Source organism: Bacillus rossius, chromosome 1 (genome assembly GCF_032445375.1).
Source record: "Bacillus rossius redtenbacheri isolate Brsri chromosome 1, Brsri_v3, whole genome shotgun sequence".
NCBI classification, from domain to species: domain Eukaryota; kingdom Metazoa; phylum Arthropoda; class Insecta; order Phasmatodea; family Bacillidae; genus Bacillus; species Bacillus rossius.
Window position 1 is genome coordinate 8,692,708 of NC_086330.1, and position 22,724 is coordinate 8,715,431.

General features: G+C 52.3%; 1 protein-coding gene across 1 annotated transcript in view; it reads right to left on the minus strand.

Moving 5' to 3' along the window:
* The window catches only part of LOC134531867 (integrin beta-PS-like), a 60,152-nt gene extending 37,832 nt beyond the window's left edge, over positions 1-22,320 (minus strand). The window contains exons 1-2 of the mRNA XM_063367874.1: positions 22,149-22,320; positions 18,386-18,584 (exon numbers count right to left, since the gene is read on the minus strand). Coding sequence (XP_063223944.1) covers positions 18,386-18,584; positions 22,149-22,289 — 340 coding nt within the window. The 5' untranslated portion in view covers positions 22,290-22,320. The remainder of the gene's footprint in view (positions 1-18,385; positions 18,585-22,148) is intronic.
* Between the last annotated feature and the right edge of the window lie 404 nt (positions 22,321-22,724).

Here is a 22,724-nt window from a genome sequence, read left to right on the forward strand (position 1 = left end):
CGGGCGAGTAGGGCTACTGCAACTGCCCGGGGCCGGGCGAGTCGGGCAACTGCAACTGCCCAGGGCCGGGCGAGTCGGGCTACTGCCACTGCCCAGGGCCGGGCGAGTCGGGCTACTGCAACTGCCCGGGGCCGGGCGAGTCGGGCTACTGCCACTGCCCGGGGCCGGGCGGGTCGGGCAACTGCAACTGCCCGGGGCCGGGCGAGTCGGGCAACTGCAACTGCCCGGGGCCGGGCGAGTCGGGCAACTGCAACTGCCCGGGGCCGGGCGAGTCGGGCAACTGCAACTGCCCAGGGCCGGGCGGGTCTAACAACTGCAACTGCCCGGGGGGGGCGGGTCGGGCAACTGCAACTGCCCGGGGCCGGGCGGGTCGGGCAACTGCAACTGCCCGGGGCCGGGCGAGTCGGGCAACTGCAACTGCCCGGGGCCTGGCGAGTCGGGCTACTGCCACTGCCCGGGGCCGGGCAGGTCGGGCAACTGCAACTGCCCGGGGCCGGGCGAGTCGGGCTACTGCCACTGCCCGGGGCCGGGCGAGTCGGGCTACTGCCACTGCCCGGGGCCGGGCGAGTCGGGCTACTGCAACTGCCCGGGGCCGGGCGGGTCGGGCTACTGCCACTGCCCGGGGCCGGGCGAGTCGGGCTACTGCCACTGCCCGGGGCCGGGCGAGTCGGGCTACTGCAACTGCCCGGGGCCGGGCGGGTCGGGCAACTGCAACTGCCCGGGGCCGGGCGGGTCGGGCAACTGCAACTGCCCGGGGCCGGGCGGGTCGGGCAACTGCAACTGCCCGGGGCCGGGCGAGTCGGGCTACTGCAACTGCCCGGGGCCGGGCGAGTCGGGCTACTGCCACTGCCCGGGGCCGGGCGAGTCGGGCTACTGCAACTGCCCGGGGCCGGGCGGGTCGGGCAACTGCAACTGCCCGGGGCCGGGCGAGTCGGGCTACTGCCACTGCCCGGGGCCGGGCGAGTCGGGCTACTGCAACTGCCCGGGGCCGGGCGAGTCGGGCTACTGCAACTGCCCGGGGCCGGGCGAGTCGGGCTACTGCAACTGCCCGGGGCCGGGCGGGTCGGGCAACTGCAACTGCCCGGGGCCGGGCGAGTCGGGCAACTGCAACTGCCCGGGGCCAGGCGAGTCGGGCTACTGCAACTGCCCGGGGCCGGGCGAGTCGGGCAACTGCAACTGCCCGGGGCCAGGTGAGTCGGGCTACTGCAACTGCCCGGGGCCGGGCGGGTCGGGCAACTGCAACTGCCCGGGGCCGGGCGGGTCGGGCAACTGCAACTGCCCGGGGCCGGGCGAGTCGGGCAACTGCAACTGCCCGGGGCCGGGCGAGTCGGGCTACTGCAACTGCCCGGGGCCGGGCGAGTCGGGCAACTGCAACTGCCCGGGGCCGGGCGAGTCGGGCAACTGCAACTGCCCGGGGCCGGGCGAGTCGGGCAACTGCAACTGCCCAGGGCCGGGCGAGTCGGGCTACTGCCACTGCCCAGGGCCGGGCGAGTCGGGCTACTGCAACTGCCCGGGGCCGGGCGAGTCGGGCTACTGCCACTGCCCGGGGCCGGGCGGGTCGGGCAACTGCAACTGCCCGGGGCCGGGCGAGTCGGGCAACTGCAACTGCCCGGGGCCGGGCGAGTCGGGCAACTGCAACTGCCCGGGGCCGGGCGAGTCGGGCAACTGCAACTGCCCAGGGCCGGGCGGGTCTAACAACTGCAACTGCCCGGGGGGGGCGGGTCGGGCAACTGCAACTGCCCGGGGCCGGGCGGGTCGGGCAACTGCAACTGCCCGGGGCCGGGCGAGTCGGGCAACTGCAACTGCCCGGGGCCTGGCGAGTCGGGCTACTGCCACTGCCCGGGGCCGGGCAGGTCGGGCAACTGCAACTGCCCGGGGCCGGGCGAGTCGGGCTACTGCCACTGCCCGGGGCCGGGCGAGTCGGGCTACTGCCACTGCCCGGGGCCGGGCGAGTCGGGCTACTGCAACTGCCCGGGGCCGGGCGGGTCGGGCTACTGCCACTGCCCGGGGCCGGGCGAGTCGGGCTACTGCCACTGCCCGGGGCCGGGCGAGTCGGGCTACTGCAACTGCCCGGGGCCGGGCGGGTCGGGCAACTGCAACTGCCCGGGGCCGGGCGGGTCGGGCAACTGCAACTGCCCGGGGCCGGGCGGGTCGGGCAACTGCAACTGCCCGGGGCCGGGCGAGTCGGGCTACTGCAACTGCCCGGGGCCGGGCGAGTCGGGCTACTGCCACTGCCCGGGGCCGGGCGAGTCGGGCTACTGCAACTGCCCGGGGCCGGGCGGGTCGGGCAACTGCAACTGCCCGGGGCCGGGCGAGTCGGGCTACTGCCACTGCCCGGGGCCGGGCGAGTCGGGCTACTGCAACTGCCCGGGGCCGGGCGAGTCGGGCTACTGCAACTGCCCGGGGCCGGGCGAGTCGGGCTACTGCAACTGCCCGGGGCCGGGCGGGTCGGGCAACTGCAACTGCCCGGGGCCGGGCGAGTCGGGCAACTGCAACTGCCCGGGGCCGGGCGAGTCGGGCTACTGCCACTGCCCGGGGCCGGGCGAGTCGGGCAAAATGCCACTGCCCGGGGCCGGGCGAGTCGGGCTACTGCAACAGCCCGGGGCCGGGCGAGTCGGGCTACTGCAACTGCCCGGGGCCGGGCGAGTAGGGCTACTGCAACTGCCCGGGGCCGGGCGAGTCGGGCAACTGCAACTGCCCAGGGCCGGGCGAGTCGGGCTACTGCCACTGCCCAGGGCCGGGCGAGTCGGGCTACTGCAACTGCCCGGGGCCGGGCGAGTCGGGCTACTGCCACTGCCCGGGGCCGGGCGGGTCGGGCAACTGCAACTGCCCGGGGCCGGGCGAGTCGGGCAACTGCAACTGCCCGGGGCCGGGCGAGTCGGGCAACTGCAACTGCCCGGGGCCGGGCGAGTCGGGCAACTGCAACTGCCCAGGGCCGGGCGGGTCTAACAACTGCAACTGCCCGGGGGGGCGGGTCGGGCAACTGCAACTGCCCGGGGCCGGGCGGGTCGGGCAACTGCAACTGCCCGGGGCCGGGCGAGTCGGGCAACTGCAACTGCCCGGGCCTGGCGAGTCGGGCTACTGCCACTGCCCGGGGCCGGGCAGGTCGGGCAACTGCAACTGCCCGGGGCCGGGCGAGTCGGGCTACTGCCACTGCCCGGGGCCGGGCGAGTCGGGCTACTGCCACTGCCCGGGGCCGGGCGAGTCGGGCTACTGCAACTGCCCGGGGCCGGGCGGGTCGGGCTACTGCCACTGCCCGGGGCCGGGCGAGTCGGGCTACTGCCACTGCCCGGGGCCGGGCGAGTCGGGCTACTGCAACTGCCCGGGGCCGGGCGGGTCGGGCAACTGCAACTGCCCGGGGCCGGGCGGGTCGGGCAACTGCAACTGCCCGGGGCCGGGCGGGTCGGGCAACTGCAACTGCCCGGGGCCGGGCGAGTCGGGCTACTGCAACTGCCCGGGGCCGGGCGAGTCGGGCTACTGCCACTGCCCGGGGCCGGGCGAGTCGGGCTACTGCAACTGCCCGGGGCCGGGCGGGTCGGGCAACTGCAACTGCCCGGGGCCGGGCGAGTCGGGCTACTGCCACTGCCCGGGGCCGGGCGAGTCGGGCTACTGCAACTGCCCGGGGCCGGGCGAGTCGGGCTACTGCAACTGCCCGGGGCCGGGCGAGTCGGGCTACTGCAACTGCCCGGGGCCGGGCGGGTCGGGCAACTGCAACTGCCCGGGGCCGGGCGAGTCGGGCAACTGCAACTGCCCGGGGCCAGGCGAGTCGGGCTACTGCAACTGCCCGGGGCCGGGCGAGTCGGGCAACTGCAACTGCCCGGGGCCAGGTGAGTCGGGCTACTGCAACTGCCCGGGGCCGGGCGGGTCGGGCAACTGCAACTGCCCGGGGCCGGGCGGGTCGGGCAACTGCAACTGCCCGGGGCCGGGCGAGTCGGGCAACTGCAACTGCCCGGGGCCGGGCGAGTCGGGCTACTGCAACTGCCCGGGGCCGGGCGAGTCGGGCAACTGCAACTGCCCGGGGCCGGGCGAGTCGGGCAACTGCAACTGCCCGGGGCCGGGCGAGTCGGGCAACTGCAACTGCCCGGGGCCGGGCGGGTCGGGCAACTGCAACTGCCCGGGGCCGGGCGGGTCGGGCTACTGCAACTGCCCGGGGCCGGGCGGGTCGGGCAACTGCAACTGCCCGGGGCCGGGCGAGTCGGGCTACTGCAACTGCCCGGGGCCGGGCGGGTCGGGCTACTGCAACTGCCCGGGGCCGGGCGAGTCGGGCTACTGCAACTGCCCGGGGCCGGGCGGGTCGGGCAACTGCAACTTACCCGGGGCCGGGCGAGTCGGGCTACTGCAACTGCCCGGGGCCGGGCGGGTCGGGCTACTGCAACTGCCCGGGGCCGGGCGGGTCGGGCTACTGCAACTGCCCGGGGCCGGGCGGGTCGGGCAACTGCAACTGCCCGGGGCCGGGCGAGTCGGGCTACTGCAACTGCCCGGGGCCGGGCGGGTCGGGCTACTGCAACTGCCCGGGGCCGGGCGAGTCGGGCTACTGCAACTGCCCGGGGCCGGGCGGGTCGGGCTACTGCAACTGCCCGGGGCCGGGCGGGTCGGGCTACTGCAACTGCCCGGGGCCGGGCGAGTTGGGCTACTGCAACTGCCCGGGGCAGGGCGAGTCGGGCTACTGCAACTGCCCGGGGCCGGGCGGGTCGGGCTACTGCAACTGCCCGGGGCCGGGCGAGTCGGGCTACTGCAACTGCCCGGGGCCGGGCGGGTCGGGCAACTGCAACTGCCCGGGGCCGGGCGAGTCGGGCTACTGCAACTGCCCGGGGCCGGGCGAGTCGGGCAACTGCAACTGCCCGGGGCCGGGCGAGTCGGGCAACTGCAACTGCCCGGGGCCGGGCGAGTCGGGCTACTGCAACTGCCCGGGGCCGTGCGAGTCGGGCAACTGCAACTGCCCGGGGCCGGGCGAGTCGGGCAACTGCAACTGCCCGGGGCCGGGCGGGTCGGGCAACTGCAACTGCCCGGGGCCGGGCGAGTCGGGCAACTGCAACTGCCCGGGGCCGGGCGAGTCGGGCTACTGCAACTGCCCGGGGCCGGGCGAGTCGGGCTACTGCAACTGCCCGGGGCCGGGCGAGTCGGGCTACTGCAACTGCCCGGGGCCGGGCGGGTCGGGCAACTGCAACTGCCCGGGGCCGGGCGAGTCGGGCAACTGCAACTGCCCGGGGCCAGGCGAGTCGGGCTACTGCAACTGCCCGGGGCCGGGCGGGTCGGGCAACTGCAACTGCCCGGGGCCGGGCGGGTCGGGCAACTGCAACTGCCCGGGGCCGGGCGAGTCGGGCAACTGCAACTGCCCGGGGCCAGGCGAGTCGGGCTACTGCAACTGCCCGGGGCCGGGCGGGTCGGGCAACTGCAACTGCCCGGGGCCGGGCGGGTCGGGCAACTGCAACTGCCCGGGGCCGGGCGGGTCGGGCAACTGCAACTGCCCGGGGCCGGGCGGGTCGGGCAACTGCAACTGCCCGGGGCCGGGCGGGTCGGGCAACTGCAACTGCCCGGGGCCGGGCGAGTCGGGCAACTGCAACTGCCCGGGGCCGGGCGAGTCGGGCAACTGCAACTGCCCGGGGCTGGGCGAGTCGGGCAACTGCAACTGCCCGGGGCCGGGCGAGTCGGGCTACTGCAACTGCCCGGGGCCGGGCGAGTAGGGCTACTGCCACTGCCCGGGGCCGGGTGAGTCGGGCTACTGCCACTGCCCGGGGCCGGGCGAGTCGGGCTACTGCAACTGCCCGGGGCCGGGCGAGTCGGGCTACTGCAACTGCCCGGGGCCGGGCGAGTAGGGCTACTGCAACTGCCCGGGGCCGGGCGAGTCGGGCTACTGCCACTGCCCGGGGCCGGGCGAGTCGGGCTACTGCAACTGCCCGGGGCCGGGCGAGTCGGGCTACTGCCACTGCCCGGGGCCGGGCGGGTCGGGCAACTGCAACTGCCCGGGGCCGGGCGAGTTGGGCAACTGCAACTGCCCGGGGCCGGGCGAGTCGGGCAACTGCAACTGCCCGGGGCCGGGCGAGTCGGGCAACTGCAACTGCCCAGGGCCGGGCGGGTCTAACAACTGCAACTGCCCGGGGGGGGCGGGTCGGGCAACTGCAACTGCCCGGGGCCGGGCGGGTCGGGCAACTGCAACTGCCCGGGGCCGGGCGAGTCGGGCAACTGCAACTGCCCGGGGCCTGGCGAGTCGGGCTACTGCCACTGCCCGGGGCCGGGCAGGTCGGGCAACTGCAACTGCCCGGGGCCGGGCGAGTCGGGCTACTGCCACTGCCCGGGGCCGGGCGAGTCGGGCTACTGCCACTGCCCGGGGCCGGGCGAGTCGGGCTACTGCAACTGCCCGGGGCCGGGCGGGTCGGGCAACTGCAACTGCCCGGGGCCGGGCGAGTCGGGCAACTGCAACTGCCCGGGGCCAGGCGAGTCGGGCTACTGCAACTGCCCGGGGCCGGGCGGGTCGGGCAACTGCAACTGCCCGGGGCCGGGCGGGTCGGGCAACTGCAACTGCCCGGGGCCGGGCGAGTCGGGCAACTGCAACTGCCCGGGGCCAGGCGAGTCGGGCTACTGCAACTGCCCGGGGCCGGGCGGGTCGGGCAACTGCAACTGCCCGGGGCCGGGCGGGTCGGGCAACTGCAACTGCCCGGGGCCGGGCGGGTCGGGCAACTGCAACTGCCCGGGGCCGGGCGAGTCGGGCAACTGCAACTGCCCGGGGCCGGGCGAGTCGGGCAACTGCAACTGCCCGGGGCCGGGCGAGTCGGGCAACTGCAACTGCCCGGGGCCGGGCGAGTCGGGCTACTGCAACTGCCCGGGGCCGGGCGGGTCGGGCAACTGCAACTGCCCGGGGCCGGGCGGGTCGGGCTACTGCAACTGCCCGGGGCCGGGCGGGTCGGGCAACTGCAACTGCCCGGGGCCGGGCGAGTCGGGCTACTGCAACTGCCCGGGGCCGGGCGGGTCGGGCTACTGCAACTGCCCGGGGCCGGGCGAGTCGGGCTACTGCAACTGCCCGGGGCCGGGCGGGTCGGGCAACTGCAACTTACCCGGGGCCGGGCGAGTCGGGCTACTGCAACTGCCCGGGGCCGGGCGGGTCGGGCTACTGCAACTGCCCGGGGCCGGGCGGGTCGGGCTACTGCAACTGCCCGGGGCCGGGCGGGTCGGGCAACTGCAACTGCCCGGGGCCGGGCGAGTCGGGCTACTGCAACTGCCCGGGGCCGGGCGGGTCGGGCTACTGCAACTGCCCGGGGCCGGGCGAGTCGGGCTACTGCAACTGCCCGGGGCCGGGCGGGTCGGGCTACTGCAACTGCCCGGGGCCGGGCGGGTCGGGCTACTGCAACTGCCCGGGGCCGGGCGAGTTGGGCTACTGCAACTGCCCGGGGCCGGGCGAGTCGGGCTACTGCAACTGCCCGGGGCCGGGCGGGTCGGGCTACTGCAACTGCCCGGGGCCGGGCGAGTCGGGCTACTGCAACTGCCCGGGGCCGGGCGGGTCGGGCAACTGCAACTGCCCGGGGCCGGGCGAGTCGGGCTACTCCAACTGCCCGGGGCCGGGCGGGTCGGGCTACTGCAACTGCCCGGGGCCGGGCGAGTCGGGCTACTGCAACTGCCCGGGGCCGGGCGGGTCGGGCAACTGCAACTGCCCGGGGCCGGGCGAGTCGGGCTACTGCAACTGCCCGGGGCCGGGCGAGTCGGGCAACTGCAACTGCCCGGGGCCGGGCGAGTCGGGCAACTGCAACTGCCCGGGGCCGGGCGAGTCGGGCTACTGCAACTGCCCGGGGCCGTGCGAGTCGGGCAACTGCAACTGCCCGGGGCCGGGCGAGTCGGGCAACTGCAACTGCCCGGGGCCGGGCGGGTCGGGCAACTGCAACTGCCCGGGGCCGGGCGAGTCGGGCAACTGCAACTGCCCGGGGCCGGGCGAGTCGGGCTACTGCAACTGCCCGGGGCCGTGCGAGTCGGGCAACTGCAACTGCCCGGGGCCGGGTGAGTCGGGCAACTGCAACTGCCCGGGGCCGGGCGAGTCGGGCAACTGCAACTGCCCGGGGCCGGGCGAGTCGGGCAACTGCAACTGCCCGGGGCCGGGCGAGTCGGGCAACTGCAACTGCCCGGGGCCGGGCGAGTCGGGCAACTGCAACTGCCCGGGGCCGGGCGAGTCGGGCTACTGCAACTGCCCTGGGCCGGGCGGGTCGGGCAAAACACTTTTTTGCGACGATGAGACAGAGATAAATGAAGCGAAAACAAAACAAAACAAAAATTGAATGTCTTTCAATTTCAGATTCAAACGAAAATGTAAGCGATATAGAAACATGCCATTGTAGTGAGAGCATTTCAAGTTTCGTTCTAAAAATTAAACAGTATAAATGCTTAGGAAAGAAATCCGAACTCTTAAAAAAAAAAAAAAGTTTTTTTTTTCTTGTCGAAAGAATTCAATTTTATTTTTGGAAATCTTGAAAAAAACTTAACAAAAAAACCTGAATCTTAAAAAAAAAAAAAAAACGAAAAGAATGCTTCTTCATTGTCTACATATCCGCATGCGCAATACTATTTCATATAGATTCTCAAAAAAATCAAACTGATATGTTAATTGCGTAGAAAAGGAGGGTAAATAGGTCTAATGACAAATTTTAGAGTTTATGTTCATGATAATAAATAAAACAAACGTTTGGCTTCTTCAATAAAACTTTGTTGTTTTTTTTTAGCCAATGAAAAACTAAATGTTTAAATATTAAGATATTTTCATTTCAATCACAGCCTGTTAAGCAATTTGAGAATAATTCCAAAGCAATTATAATAATCAGTACGAACACGTCATCTTAAAAATAAATATTTTTTAAGTTAAAGGCGAAATTTATTTATTAAATCATACATAATTAGCTACTTAAGCAATAGAGGTAAGATGTCGCCATTGTTATTGGTAATTGGTACCAAAAACAATTTCATTTAAGAAGAGTAAAGGGGAAAAAATGAAAACACGTTTCAAAACACAGTTACATAGGTTTTAATATGCGTATACTGTATGTCATCTGGATAAACCTAGACTGTCATGTAGCGCATGTAATTATTTTGCAATAACAAAATCGTAAAAGTACAATTTCGTTTGTTCATTGTGAATCGTAGTCTACAGAGCATAAATGAAATATAATACGTGTGGTTTTATCAGACACGTGAAGGTATTTATAAACACGATCAGCTGATCTGATAAGGGAAAGCCGTCAGCGAGCAGGTGTGATTGCAGCTGGAAACGGCTGAATGACGTCACAGCGGAGTGTCGGGTTGTGTTCGTTGTTTGTTATGCTATGGAGGCGACCTCCCTATAAGGGCAAGCCTCGAGGTGTGACATGAGTCAATGGCAGTTACGACATAGAGTCCGGATCACTTGCAAGTCATTCGACGCTTGCCACAAGGTCAGCAACCAGTGAGCAAAAGATATCACTTCTGGGAAAAGAAACCTATAAATGGAGCAAGAATGTTAGAATCGAAATCACAGAGACTACATTGGAACAGCTGTTGTATCCCCGAGCGGATTGGATACCTTTTCTGCTGAGTGGGTAGGTAGGAGAGTGAAAGGCAATTACCTAACTACTGCTCACAAAAATATTCTTGCTATTTCACTTAATACGAATGAGGCGTACAACTGGCTACATTCGAATACAAGTTACTCCTACAGCATGATTACAATTCTTGTCTTAGTCAGTCTTACAACTCGTAGTACAGATCACTGGTACAGGGTGGTCCCCTGCGTCTCTCGTGGACTCTACATGCTAACTGACGTCCCTGAACCAAAAACAACCCTCTGCAGCTTGTGAGTCACTATATATCCGTTTCTGCTACGTCTCAGGACAATTGTTCCTTCTGGAAACTTTCGTTTGCGGAGTCTGACACAGAACCTTCCGTGGTTACACAAAAGCTTCCAGAACGTTTTGTTTTCCTACTGCGTTGCTGGGGTCGCTCAATTTGCTTCGTCCAAGAAAACTACCGAATCATCTTATTTGCACTGAAATCACTATGTTGTCCGCCTGTACTAACAGATTGTTTACTTACCATGGAGCCATAGCTGCTCTGAATCATAGGCCTCTTGTTTCCCATGTTACTAGCATTTTAAAAAAATATTAATTATTATACATGTTTGGCAGCTCACAACAACGCGTTGCTATGGGAAACGCGTTGCCACATGAAATTACCAATCACTGAATGCTTATTCATTCTCTTTGGGGACTTCTTGCCGCATGATTATTGTCGGATCAACATGCTGAAACAGTCTGCATTGTCAAGGTGTAGTAACGCCTGCCAACGTGAATAAACATATCACCTGGCCGTCATGTAGGCAGAGGTCTGCTCGTGGAATATTTCCAGAGATGTTGACGGGGAGGGGGAGAAGGTACAGAGCGACAAATTCTCAAAGTTATTAGAATCAAAGAGAATACAAGATGAAAGTGTTTCAGTTTAATGTGCCTCGAAAAAGTCAAATCGATGGTTGTTCCAATCGATTAGAAGAGAGATAGATGGGGCGCAAGCGTACAATGAGTGTAACGGGACAAAGCGTAACGGGACAATGTGCGTAACGGGATAATGAGTCATCCTTTTTCGTGCGTGCAGCTGGCGTTCATCGATTTATTAGACGTCACGTCAAAAGGCGGAAAAGTACCATAAAGGGGCGGAGCCAGGGGGGGGGGTTAGGGGTTCAACCCCCCCCCCCCCCCTTAGCGCCAAATCATTAATTAATTTCTTATTCATCACTCAAACAAATTTCATATTAAAATTAATAAAAATTTTACCATTACAATATTTAAATTTAAGTACCGAAAACTGCTAAAATAGCACTATTTTACACCTTAAAATCCAAATTTTCCCGGGGGAGGACCCCCGGACCCCCCGCTTTAATACGGGGGGGCCATGCTTCTTAACACCCCCCATACACAAATCCTGGCTACGCCACTGCGAGGCGGTATTCTACCATATTTCCTTATGCACTCCATGGAATGAGTACAGCTGCTTTGCTCTCGAAGTAGTTTTAGAATACGTCGCTAGGTAGCACTGTTAACTCCCTAGCTGTTTCTGTCGTTAACTTAAAAGGCTACAGATAGCGCTTCTGACGGTTACTTTCTGTAGTTCCAGTCATAAATCAACTCAACAGATCGCGCACTAATAGAAACTAATGTTTCCAAAAATGGGTTATAGGAAGCAGCCTACTTATAAGCGCGATCTGTAAAAATAAAAATATGGTAGATTTCAATTGTGGTACTTATCCTCCTGTTTTTACGGGGGTCGACGGAAAACTACCATAAGTTAAAACGTGACCATAGAGTCCTAATACTCGAACGACATGAGTAAATTATGTATATTATCTTATAAAGAATTTGTATAAATAAGCAGCATACAAAGTCTTGTGATTCTAATTAATGTTTTAATTCCAGGCTACTAGATAATTGAAATGCAATCTAGTGACCGAAAATCACAATTCCCTGACAACCGACGGTTAAGTAAGTAAAATATATCATTATTTATATCGTATGTTTAAAATGACACGACAGATTATCACCATCATGTGTACCTATAGTCTTCTATACTACTGAGGTGGCAATTTAATTGAGTTTATTTTATGGAATGTCTATCAAAAGAACAATAAAATAAACTTAAGCATAAATGATTTCACAAAAAAGTATTTTTTTTCCGTTACTACATCATTAATAATACCCACATTATGTTTCTGATGGGCTATTGGGGTTCTCTTTTCGTGGGCTGACTTCACTACTACCTTACTTCTTAATGGCTGTGGTTTTGTTTTTGTCATGTTGGAGATGTTACAGAGTATTGTGATTCCAGCATTATGTTTTTAACATGTGCTGTGAAAACCATTAGTAGAGTATTTTAACATATAGATGCACCGAAAAAATCAATTGCCATTAAGAATATATAAAAACAATCACAGCATTTCCAACCTGTGAACTGCGAATACATAATATTTGTTATACTTGAGAACGATTTACGTTTGCTGTTTAAGTTTTACTGATTAAGTAGTTGTGAAATTAGACCTGTATTTTAACTGCCTCAATGGCTAAGAAATAATTTATAAATACTATAATGAGCTGGTTTAGTGAAAACATTTCAGAATATTAATTTATGAAAGCCTTGAAATCATTTTTATGTATGTTTACCATGGGAATAGCCTATTTCCGATATTATTTTTCTTCTTATTCTGAAATGCTTGCTTGTCCGTAAACATAATATTAATAGCGAGGTCAATGCAGACGGCCAAACACAACGCCACAGTAGAGCGACAATGTGAAAGGAATTAGCCATGACCTACAGTACGGAACCTTCCTACTAATTTTCTTAAAAAAAAATCGGTGGGGCTGTATCGAGACTCACGGCCGTTGGTTTCACGTGAAACTTCTGTCAGCGAGTCGATTTTAGTGTAATGGTTTAAAATAAAAACGAGGAATTGACTACGTACTAAAGATTTTAATTCAAAACAGACACTAAATGGTAGCAAACTATTAATTTATTATTCGACGAAAATTCTGTTGAACACTGGCCTGTGATATGATAGCCTATATGTGATACCGAAGGCATAATATAAAAATTATTTTTTTTTGGTAAACGTACAATCTGTATTGCCCAGTGTTATCTCTATACACTCTATACACAATCACACGAATCACCGCGCTATCACACCTGAGTAGTGAGCTACACTGAACAGAATTTTTTTTCCGAACCTAAATTAAAACTAAGTGTATCTGAGAGGTCTAGGTAAGGAAGACTTAAGTGCGTCTCAAGCCGAAGCCTATATAGTAAGGAAAATGTTAAAGCAAGATGATACAGACCTTTTCGTCAAACTTTTTCTGATACCCATATGTTTCGCTGTGATTCACGTCAAAATGATATGACAAATTGCCAGTCGGGATTTGAACCTATGTTCTCTGGAATACGAATAGAGTGTCTTGCGACTCGGTCCATAAACTTCGATAGTGTATCTTTTCTCATCTTCAGATTTCCTTGTAGTGATCCCTTATGCTACAGGCGTGAGTGTTCGATTATAGCATAACAGTACAAATACATAGTTTCAGACTATAGTACTCCATGTAGGCTATCATCACATGCCTTGAAAAATTATTGACATCTAATACTATAAGTACAACTATCAAAAATTACGGTCACCAACATTTTAATTCACGTCTTTTGAGTATATCGTGTAGTAGTGTGTGTAACTACATGTGATTTTGTTTACACATTTACCATGGGTGTAGACAGTATTTGAAGGGGAGGGCAGAAGCCAGTCCCTCCTCCGGAAACTCTTTTACAAAGATAATGCTTGAAATACATTTTTAAGTTAGTTGACGATCCTTTAAGTACTTTTTGAAATTCCTGCAATTGTAATTTTTGTAAAATAAAATTCTTTGTCTAAATAAATTAGGCAACCATACTTCCCCCCCCCCTTTTTAATAGGCTCTGGACACTTATTGTTACAGAAATAGGTTCCTCTTTTGAATAAGCTTCTCTGCACTAATAGCCTACCAGTGCCTTGTTAACATAAGTGTAAACAAATATACACATAAAACAAACAAAACGCAAATCTGTTTAAAGAAAGTATTTATGTTAATATCAAAAAATTCAGTTTAGTTCATTAAATAAAATTTCCACTGACAAAAATTTTAAATAATAGGTAAATTAATTCAAGATGTAATTTCAGATACACGCCATTATTCGGTAAACTGTATGTCATGACAAACCTCAGACTGTTTTGCCTTAAGAAGGAAATAGATCTCTTTCCCGAAACGTCGCTACTGTTCTCTAAGGAATCATATACTGTGTTAGTCTGCGCTATTATCGTTGTGGTTTTCAAAATATGTGTATTTTCGCTCAACTATTGCTTACGGTGTTCGTATGTGCTGTCATAACTGTTTATTCACATCACTGGGTTCACCTGTGCGTCTCTGTATAGTCGTTTTTTTTTTATCTGTAAAGTTTCATCGTTGAGTTATTCTGTTTGCCGTTGTGCACCGTAAAATATCTTTGTAAATGGATCAGAAATATTCATATAAATTTAAATATTTGTTAATTTGTACATGTACATGAAAATAACTGTATCACTACAAAATAGTATTAACCAGTTATGCCTCGTGTTGTCCCAGTACCACCAATATTTAAAGTTATTTGCACACAGTTTACAGTATTAGCTGCGCATATTAGCACAGTAAAACAAAAGAAAGCCAAAAGTGATATAAAATTTTTTACCTTTTCTGTGGTTTGAAAACCAAATAAATCAATGATTATACAATAACTTCATGCTTGTAAGCACTCACATATTTTAACTAAACACACTCTTTTATTTCAAAATAACTTTACCATCCACAGCTCTTACATATTTTGTTACTAGTCTATATTTCTATATAATTATTGAATTTCAACAGGACTGTAAGTTTGTTTGCCGGAAATAACTAAAAAATTGCCAGACTAGTTACACTAATTATATTTCACTGTTATGAAATTACACAATTCATGCTGAACGAAGGACACATAAATTTGTTCGTTACCGAGGTTAGATGTTACTGCACGTGTTGTTTACACGCGAAACTACAGTAAACTCGTGGAATGAAATCATGTCAGTGTAAAGAAGACTGCAAGTATCCGCTCTACCGCTCTGGTTCTGGGGTAGAGCGCCTGCCTTGTGACTTGTAGGACCCGGGTTCGCGCCCCGGCTCCTCCAAGGCGGATTGCCCAGGTAAAATGGCGGCATTTTCTCTGGTAGGATTACAATCCCTTGTAACAAGTCAGGCTACCAAAGAAACGGTGGGTGGAACAGAAAAAAACCTTCCAGGTGGCTTCCAAATGGGGAGCCCGTTTCTTTTCTTGGGCTCCCCATGCGGTGGCCATTCCGGGGGTTTCTCCGGGGGAACGGAGTTTTGCAAAAATATTTTTTGTAATTTTGTAGTGTTTTAGTTTTTAGTAACTGTAGCATTATCATACAATACATATTATAAATAAAGCTCAAACAAACTTAAAAAAAATTTTGCTTTTGTACAAAAATATTTTAATTAAGTATACATCAGTCAGTGAGTGGTTGTGTGTTCAACCATTTATCGGTATATATTTTCTTGAAGTATTATTGACGGTTAAACTCTAGTCAGACACCTTTGTTTTATAGTATTTTAGCAGTTGTTGACGACAAAATATTTATAGGCACATGAATTTTATTCTTAAAAATAAATAAAATATATTCTATTTATTTCAACATGAGCAAAGCCTTTGAATCTTATAATTAAAAAGTAATCATTTGTAGGCCTCGTCAAGCAATGCGTGGTATATATGTTTTAATCATCTTACAAATAGGCGCTTTTCAGTCAAATTTGCTAATGCAATTTCATGGTATTATGTGTTCCTTAAATTAGTAGTTGCTCTTAAATATTTAATAAATGATATTCCAACTGTAATCAAAATTGATCAAGTAAAGATGCTGATGAAAAAAATATATTTGGGAAATATGTTTGTGAAACTATTCAGCAAGATATTTCAGCTGTCCGGATCTGATTTTCAAGTTAACAAACGTTGCTGAATTACGATAGCATTTATTGTATAATCTTCTTTAGGTCTTATTAAATTTATAACTTTCTCTGCATCAACTAATTTTAATTTGAATAGAATTAAAAATATCAGGCATTTAAATTATTTTGAATATTTTACATTCCTATATAAACTATTAGCATTTTCTATTTATTAGACGTCCAATCAGTGATGCAATTTTTATTATACCTACTACATTTTATTACCATTTTTGTTGGTTCAGGAATAATGACTCGGTTTGGATTAAGAATTTCAACTTGCAATTACAGAATTAGTGACACTTTTAAAACCATTAGTAACTATAAAATGTGTTAAAAATTATAACTCCTTTTGTATGTATATATGTAATCTACATATTTATTTCGTGTACACCATTTTAATTTTCTGTTTAAGATTTTTGTGAAAACCAAAGAAACCCATTTGTTAACATGAACTTTATCTGTGTTTCGTGTTTTGTCGCATTAATGTGTATGTCTTGTGTTAAGGTGTTTTCGTTGTTATTTTATGTCATAATTCGTTTATAGATAAGGCACAAAAAAACTGGATTTCGATTTGATCTGACATTTTTAATGAAGCAGGATAATATGCTACGCATAGTAATATTATTTATTTTATAATATGAAAAATACTTAAATTTCAGCAGAGTTTATTTTTGAAAGACTGCAAGTCTGTGCAAAGCCCACCAACATTCCATGTACGAGCCTATGTCTCCCCTAGAGCACCTGTGCTGCTTGCCCTGTGCCAACAAACTACACTACACAAATATATTTCTCTCGCATTTCAGCATCATAAAAACACATTTTGTAGACTTTAAATAATTTATTGATGACAATATCTGAGTTTTTTGTGTTCAGTCACCCTAAAAATGAAAACATTACATAAGAAAATCCTTGAATATTTGCGTTGGATTTGCACTCATTACATAATAATCTACAATTACTTCAATTATTCCAGTGTGCGAAAATGTAAATTCTATGAAGCTACTTACATTACAATTTTACGAGTAAAGGTGGGTTTACGATTGAAAATTAATAATTAAGAATTAAGACTTAGTCGTGTACTTACCATATGACTCTATGTAAACTATTGAAATGGTTTATGATTTTTGTGTGTGAATTTTGACGGGTCGTGTGCGAACCATATGATTACTTAAGACTTAACAGAAATGGTTATATTTTATATTTTTCGTTAAAGACTTAAGAGAAGCGACCAATCACAACAAACCGGAACCTTTCAACCGGAAGTTTATGTCTTATTATTGGACCGAGCGAGGCAGTATTTTCGGGTTAGAATTCGTATATTTGTAATTTGTAATCATCATCCATTTCGAAAAATAGATATCCCATTTTCAATAACCTATTTCAAACCTGCTTCTCCATTTCGAACAATGGCCGACCATGTGTTTTGTGCTGTGATTGGTTAGAATTAACGACTTCTATGTCAATCATAAACTGGAAAATGTAGTTTTGACTTAATCGTGTGCTCGATGTTAAGTTATAATTCTTAAGGAAATCAATCGTAAACCCAGCTTACGGCCGTTTTCCTCATTCCGTAGAATGTATAAAAAATTTTGGCAGATTGGTTACTAGGTACCACATGTATTTTTTTTAAATCGTGTAATAAGAATAGAGTACTACCTATAATACACTTTTGGAAACATCTATTTCTTCTCGTCCGCGATCTGGAAGTGATTTGTTATTGCAACTTTCACCGTCTGAAGCGCTATATGTAACTTTTAAAGTTAACCTGAGAAACAGCTAGAGGGTTGACAGCGCTACCTACCGAGTATTATACACACTACTTCGAGGGCTAATGCAGTGCACTCATCCCACGGAGGGTGTGAGAAAATATGGCGGAATTCCGTTTCGTCCTTTGAACGTATGGCATTTTTCCGTTATGGTACTTTTTCCGCCTTTTTTTCGAAGAGGCCAGGCGGAATGCTGCCATTATGGCAGTCTTCCGTAGCCCCTTAAGTTAGAGGGGAAGTCTTCATTTCACAGATGGAAGAGCCGAATCCGAAGTTCTCCGAGGTTCATGCTAGGAAACCGTTTACATGATTTTACAGTATCTTTAATGTAGCTATCCTTACCAAATCAACCGTCCACAATGTTTTAAAGTATTTATAATGTAGCTAACTTAACCTAATTGACCATTAGTAGGGGCAGGAATTTTTCGCAAAAAGATCTGAATACCCATTAGACTGCAACAAATTATACCCACAACAGCGATTTCTTCTTGTGATTGGCGGCCGTCTGAGAGAAGAGCCGTTGCCTTATTTCACCGAGCCACTCGGGACGCGTCTGCTTACGCACTGAACTACTGTGATTGGTGTTCTGACAGTAGATACGTAACTGAAAGAAACACATACAATCACGAAACACAGACGACACCAGTTTTTTGAACTTCAACTAGTGCCGAAAGCTTTTCGGGAAAAATGCATGCCCCTAACCATTAGTTATCATTAGAGACTCGGAAATTTCGCGGATTCATTTAGTCGCAAGCTAGAATGAAAACCTTCACACTCTCGCACTGTGTTCGTGATTGGACCGTAAATTATTTGGACACGTCCCTCTACGACCGTAAGCCAGCGATGCCCGGCTAGGAGAGAAGTAAGCGAATCAGGTAGTGCCAAATAACAAGGATAAAAATGTTCTCGCTAAGAAATCAACCAATGGGAAAGTAAACATGGGTTGAGCACACCTATAACTTTGAATTCTATCCTGAGGCCAGAGGAATCCGCGAGATTTCCGGGACTCTAGTTATCATGAGTTAAAATGAACAAAAAAAAAACCGAAGATGAACGCTGACGGCGGCGACTCACCCACGCGCAGGCGCAGGCGCACTCTCTGCGGCGCCAGCTGAACCACCTGGCCCAGCTCGTTGGAGTCGCTGAGGCTGTGGTTCTGCAGCACGCCGTAGCGCGGCGCCACGTCCACCAGGTGGGCGGGGCACCAGGCCGCGGGGGCCGAGTCCCGCGCGCGACACCGCACCGGCGCGCTGGCCGCCGACTCCCCCAGCGCCTGTGACCGAGTGCACACGCAGTCGTCCATAGTGGCGGGCTCACCTGTTACTTTTGAGTAGCAGTGAAATCGGTTCCAGTGAAATTTAGGTTCCTGTGAAATTAAACGGTGAACGGTGAAATCTCTCTCTAGTAATGCTCGTAATCGTAACAGCTTTCTCGCACCGAAAAATGGTGAAATAAAGGGGATAAGTGAAATCACTGCCTCTCGGTGAATGATGAAATTAAATACATGCAATGTTTTTCACAGAAACCTTTCATTTTGTTTTGAGTTTATTTCGAGTTAAAATTGAAAAACACTACATAATCATTTTTTAAATATTTTTAATAATATTGATTCCATATTTATATCCCTGTTCTTTCAGTTCAATAATATAACGAACACATCTTAATTTTAAAACATTTATGAGAATTCATTATCTTCCGTGATATTCTGCTAGGCTTTCATTCGGTGAACCGTGATTTTTTTTTACTGTAATTATTACATGTATGCAATTCGTATACTCCACATACAGTTCGTATACTCCACACACAGTTTTACTTCAGAATATATACATAAAAAATGATTGTACTAAGACTGAAAACGTCAGAAACTCAATTCAACGATTATGAGGACACTTAAAGCTAGTGGTCGTATTACTGTAGGTAATCAATTTCACAGAAATTCACTGATACTTATAGAAACTGGTCACAGGTATACCCGTGAAATTTTGATATCGGTGAAAAAGTAACAGGTATGTATTTCACTGCCCACCACTAGTCGTCCACCTTTCTGGCCACGGGGGGGGGGGGGGGGTAGAGACTTTCATTTACTGAAGTAGTTTGTTGTTGTTTTGTGATTGCCTTATAAAGACAAAGTTAATATTATATTAATTGTGTATACTATTTGCGTATACATCCTATGCTTGATCTACCTTGTTAAACGAAGTAAATATCTATAATAATTTTGTTGAGTATGAAATTTGCCTGTGTTCTGATTCAACGTCACCTCAGAAGCTTCTGTGTGTTCCATCCAGCTGGAATCATTCAATTTAATTTAGTGTGTTCGGGCGCAAGTTTGCAAGTTGATGCTTCTCGTACCCACCACACTGCAGGCCCGTCCGCCAGATGACGACTCTCATAATATTGTTACGAACGTGAGCAAGGCCGCGTCACGTGCAGGTGCAGAGCTGGCTGGCGGCTGCCGCAACATGAGACGCGCCACGCACGCCTGGAAGATTTGTCGCTTTCCCCCCTCCTTCCTTCCGCCGCCCCGCGTGGCGCTGATAGCTAAGACACCTGACACCTCACGGCTGCGGAGTTACGCGAGCCGCCGACACGTGTTTCGAGAGACTTCTGCGTCGGGTCGGCGCGGAATGACGCGACTGGCCCCGGCCGCGCTCGTGAGTTCTGGAAATGGCGGTGGATATATAATATAAGATGAAGAGAGTTCAGTTGAGAGAGAGTTCAGGTGAGAGCGTTCCCGCGGTGGAGTCCGGAGCGAAGTTCCGAGCGAGGCGTCGAGCGGATCCTCGGCGAAGGCAAGTGCGTCGGCGGCGACGGAGTCCCGCGGCGGAGATCCACGAGGGGCGCTGCGGCGAGAGTTGCACCAGAGGTGCGCCCCAGCGAGGTGTGTTGATTGTAAGAAACGAGTGACTGGGGAAGCAACATTCTTTTAAGTGCAATTGATTATTTGCCATCTTAGAAGATTATTTGTGACATAAGTAGTGGCCATCAATAAAACTGTGCGCGTAATAAAATCTTTAATTGGGCTATCCTTTACGAACCCGCGGTAATTAGCTACATTGATTGTTGATAAGTAATGAATAAGCTATTATCATGCAAACAATCCCAGTGAAAATTAATTCACTCCATTTTGGTAGCTACATATTTGGTGGTGTGGCAAACCAGAAATGTTTCCATCGTCTACTCATTTATACGTAACATGAATTTTTCGTTACAAATGGTAGGGCTAGGTATACAATGTTAATTAACTTGATGATTAATTATATACTTAATAAAAGTGATTTAACTTGTGCAAAATTTAAAAAAAAAATGCTGCATATAAATGAGTAGGAGATGTAGTGTTTCTGGTATGCCACACCACAAAATATTTGGGTACCAAAATTAAGTGAATTAATTTTCACTGCTCTGTTTTCCTTCTTTACACTACACAATGCGTGTAAAGGAGGTACTTTTTGCTTTCTGTAGTCACTCTTTAGATACAAATGTTTTGTAGTTCGTATATTTGTATTATATTATAGCTAAAAGCAGACATTTTCCCCGAGAGAAAACAAACAACCTGAACGCTCAGTTGATCGCAACAGGCTATATATATATATATATATATATATATATATATATATATTCACACCAGCTGTTTCTTCCTCGTGATTGGCTAGTCTAGGAATTATTACCGAGAAAATTGCGTGGCCCTAATTATAGCTATGTAGAATACTTCACACTTACAGGTAGAGACCGGAACAATTCGCAGATTCATTTCGCGATGGCCTAGAATCCAAACTCTTTCACCTTCATGCTGCTTCATTGATTGGACTACAGTTTACCTGAGCAACTCTGAGCTTGTGAAAAACGAAGTTGCCTATTGAATCACAAGCATTAACTGCATTGGCGGATCCAGAGATGCCATAAAGGCATGACCCCTCCCCCTCTCTCCAGAACACTGTGTCATTTTTAAATTTTCTCATAATTTGTTATCACAGTTCATCAAACTTACTTAAGTATTATTATAGTGCAGTGCTATAGATAACAGGACTTTTTTTGAACCACAAACGAAATGGAGTAAATATTTCAAAATGTACTACAAATGTATAAGTAAATATAATTTGGCATTCTGGATCCGCCCCTTGCCCAGTTATAACGCATCTCACGAGCCGGCAGCCAATGAGTTGGTGTTGCACACGGAGTATCGTGGAGTGTATTCTATAGGCCGCTGAAACCAATTTGTAGAGACCGGAAAAATTCGCGAATTCATTTCGCGATAGGCTAAAATACAAATAGTTATACCTCAGTGCTACCTCTGCTATTGGCTCACAACTCACCTGGAGGACTCTGGGCCAATGAGAAACGCCCAACCAAAGCTGTATGGAATCACAGGCTGCTACATTTAGGACGTCTCAAAACACAGCAGCCAATGAGTGGGTGACATTTGACCGGGTGTACGTAGAACTATGGAGTTCATCCTACAGGTCATTGAACCCGCGAATTTTTCAGGTCTCTACCAATGAGTAGAGACATGCAAAATTCGCGGATTCATTTCGCGATATGCTAGCATCAAAACAACTATACCTTCGTACCGCTTCTGCGATTGGCCCACATTTTATCCGGGAACTGTGAGCCAATGGGAAAGACTAAACCAAGAAAGTGCCAAATTACGGACAGCCTAGTTGAGACGTCTCACGCGTCAGTAGCCAATGAAGAGGTGTCATTTCCGCGAGTATTTAAAGGACTGTGGAGTTTATCCTAGAGGTCAATGAATCCGCGAATTTTGCAGGTCTCTACCAATGAGGTGTTGTTGCACACGGAGTATCGCGAGGCCGCTGAAGCCAGTGCCTGCTGCGCTCACCGGGTCGCCGCACCAGGCGCAGGCTGCGTGGCGCAGACACTCCCCGCACGTCTCCCGCGACGAGCAGGTCCCGTCGTCCCGCGCCGCCACGCCTCCCAGGCACAGACACAGACACAGACACAGCAGCGCCGCGGGACACATCTCAGCGCGGACTGCCGATAGCGCAGGAAGCGTGACAAACCACCCCCTCCCACTTCTCCTTCCTCCTCTTGCCTTATAAACCGCTCTTCCGGCGCGATGACGGGAAGTCCAGCTGCGACGCGCCGCGCACGTCCAGGATGCGGTGTTGCCATTCTCACCGCAGCACCGGCGCCAACACCGCGCGTGTGGCATGAAGCCTAGTGTTGGGCGGGGAGTGGGGTAGCGGGAGTACCCTGGCTCACGGCTCACTACACAAGGAGGGGAAAAAAAATTTCTGTTCTTTTATGAAAACCAGTTGCCAGGAAATATATTCTAAGTACAACACATGGCTATGGTTGTTTGGGCATTTAAATTAAATAAGTTTTTTTTCCCCTTCTAGATAATACTGAGTATTTCATTCGAAAATTGGTTCGTATTTTCATATTTTAATTGACG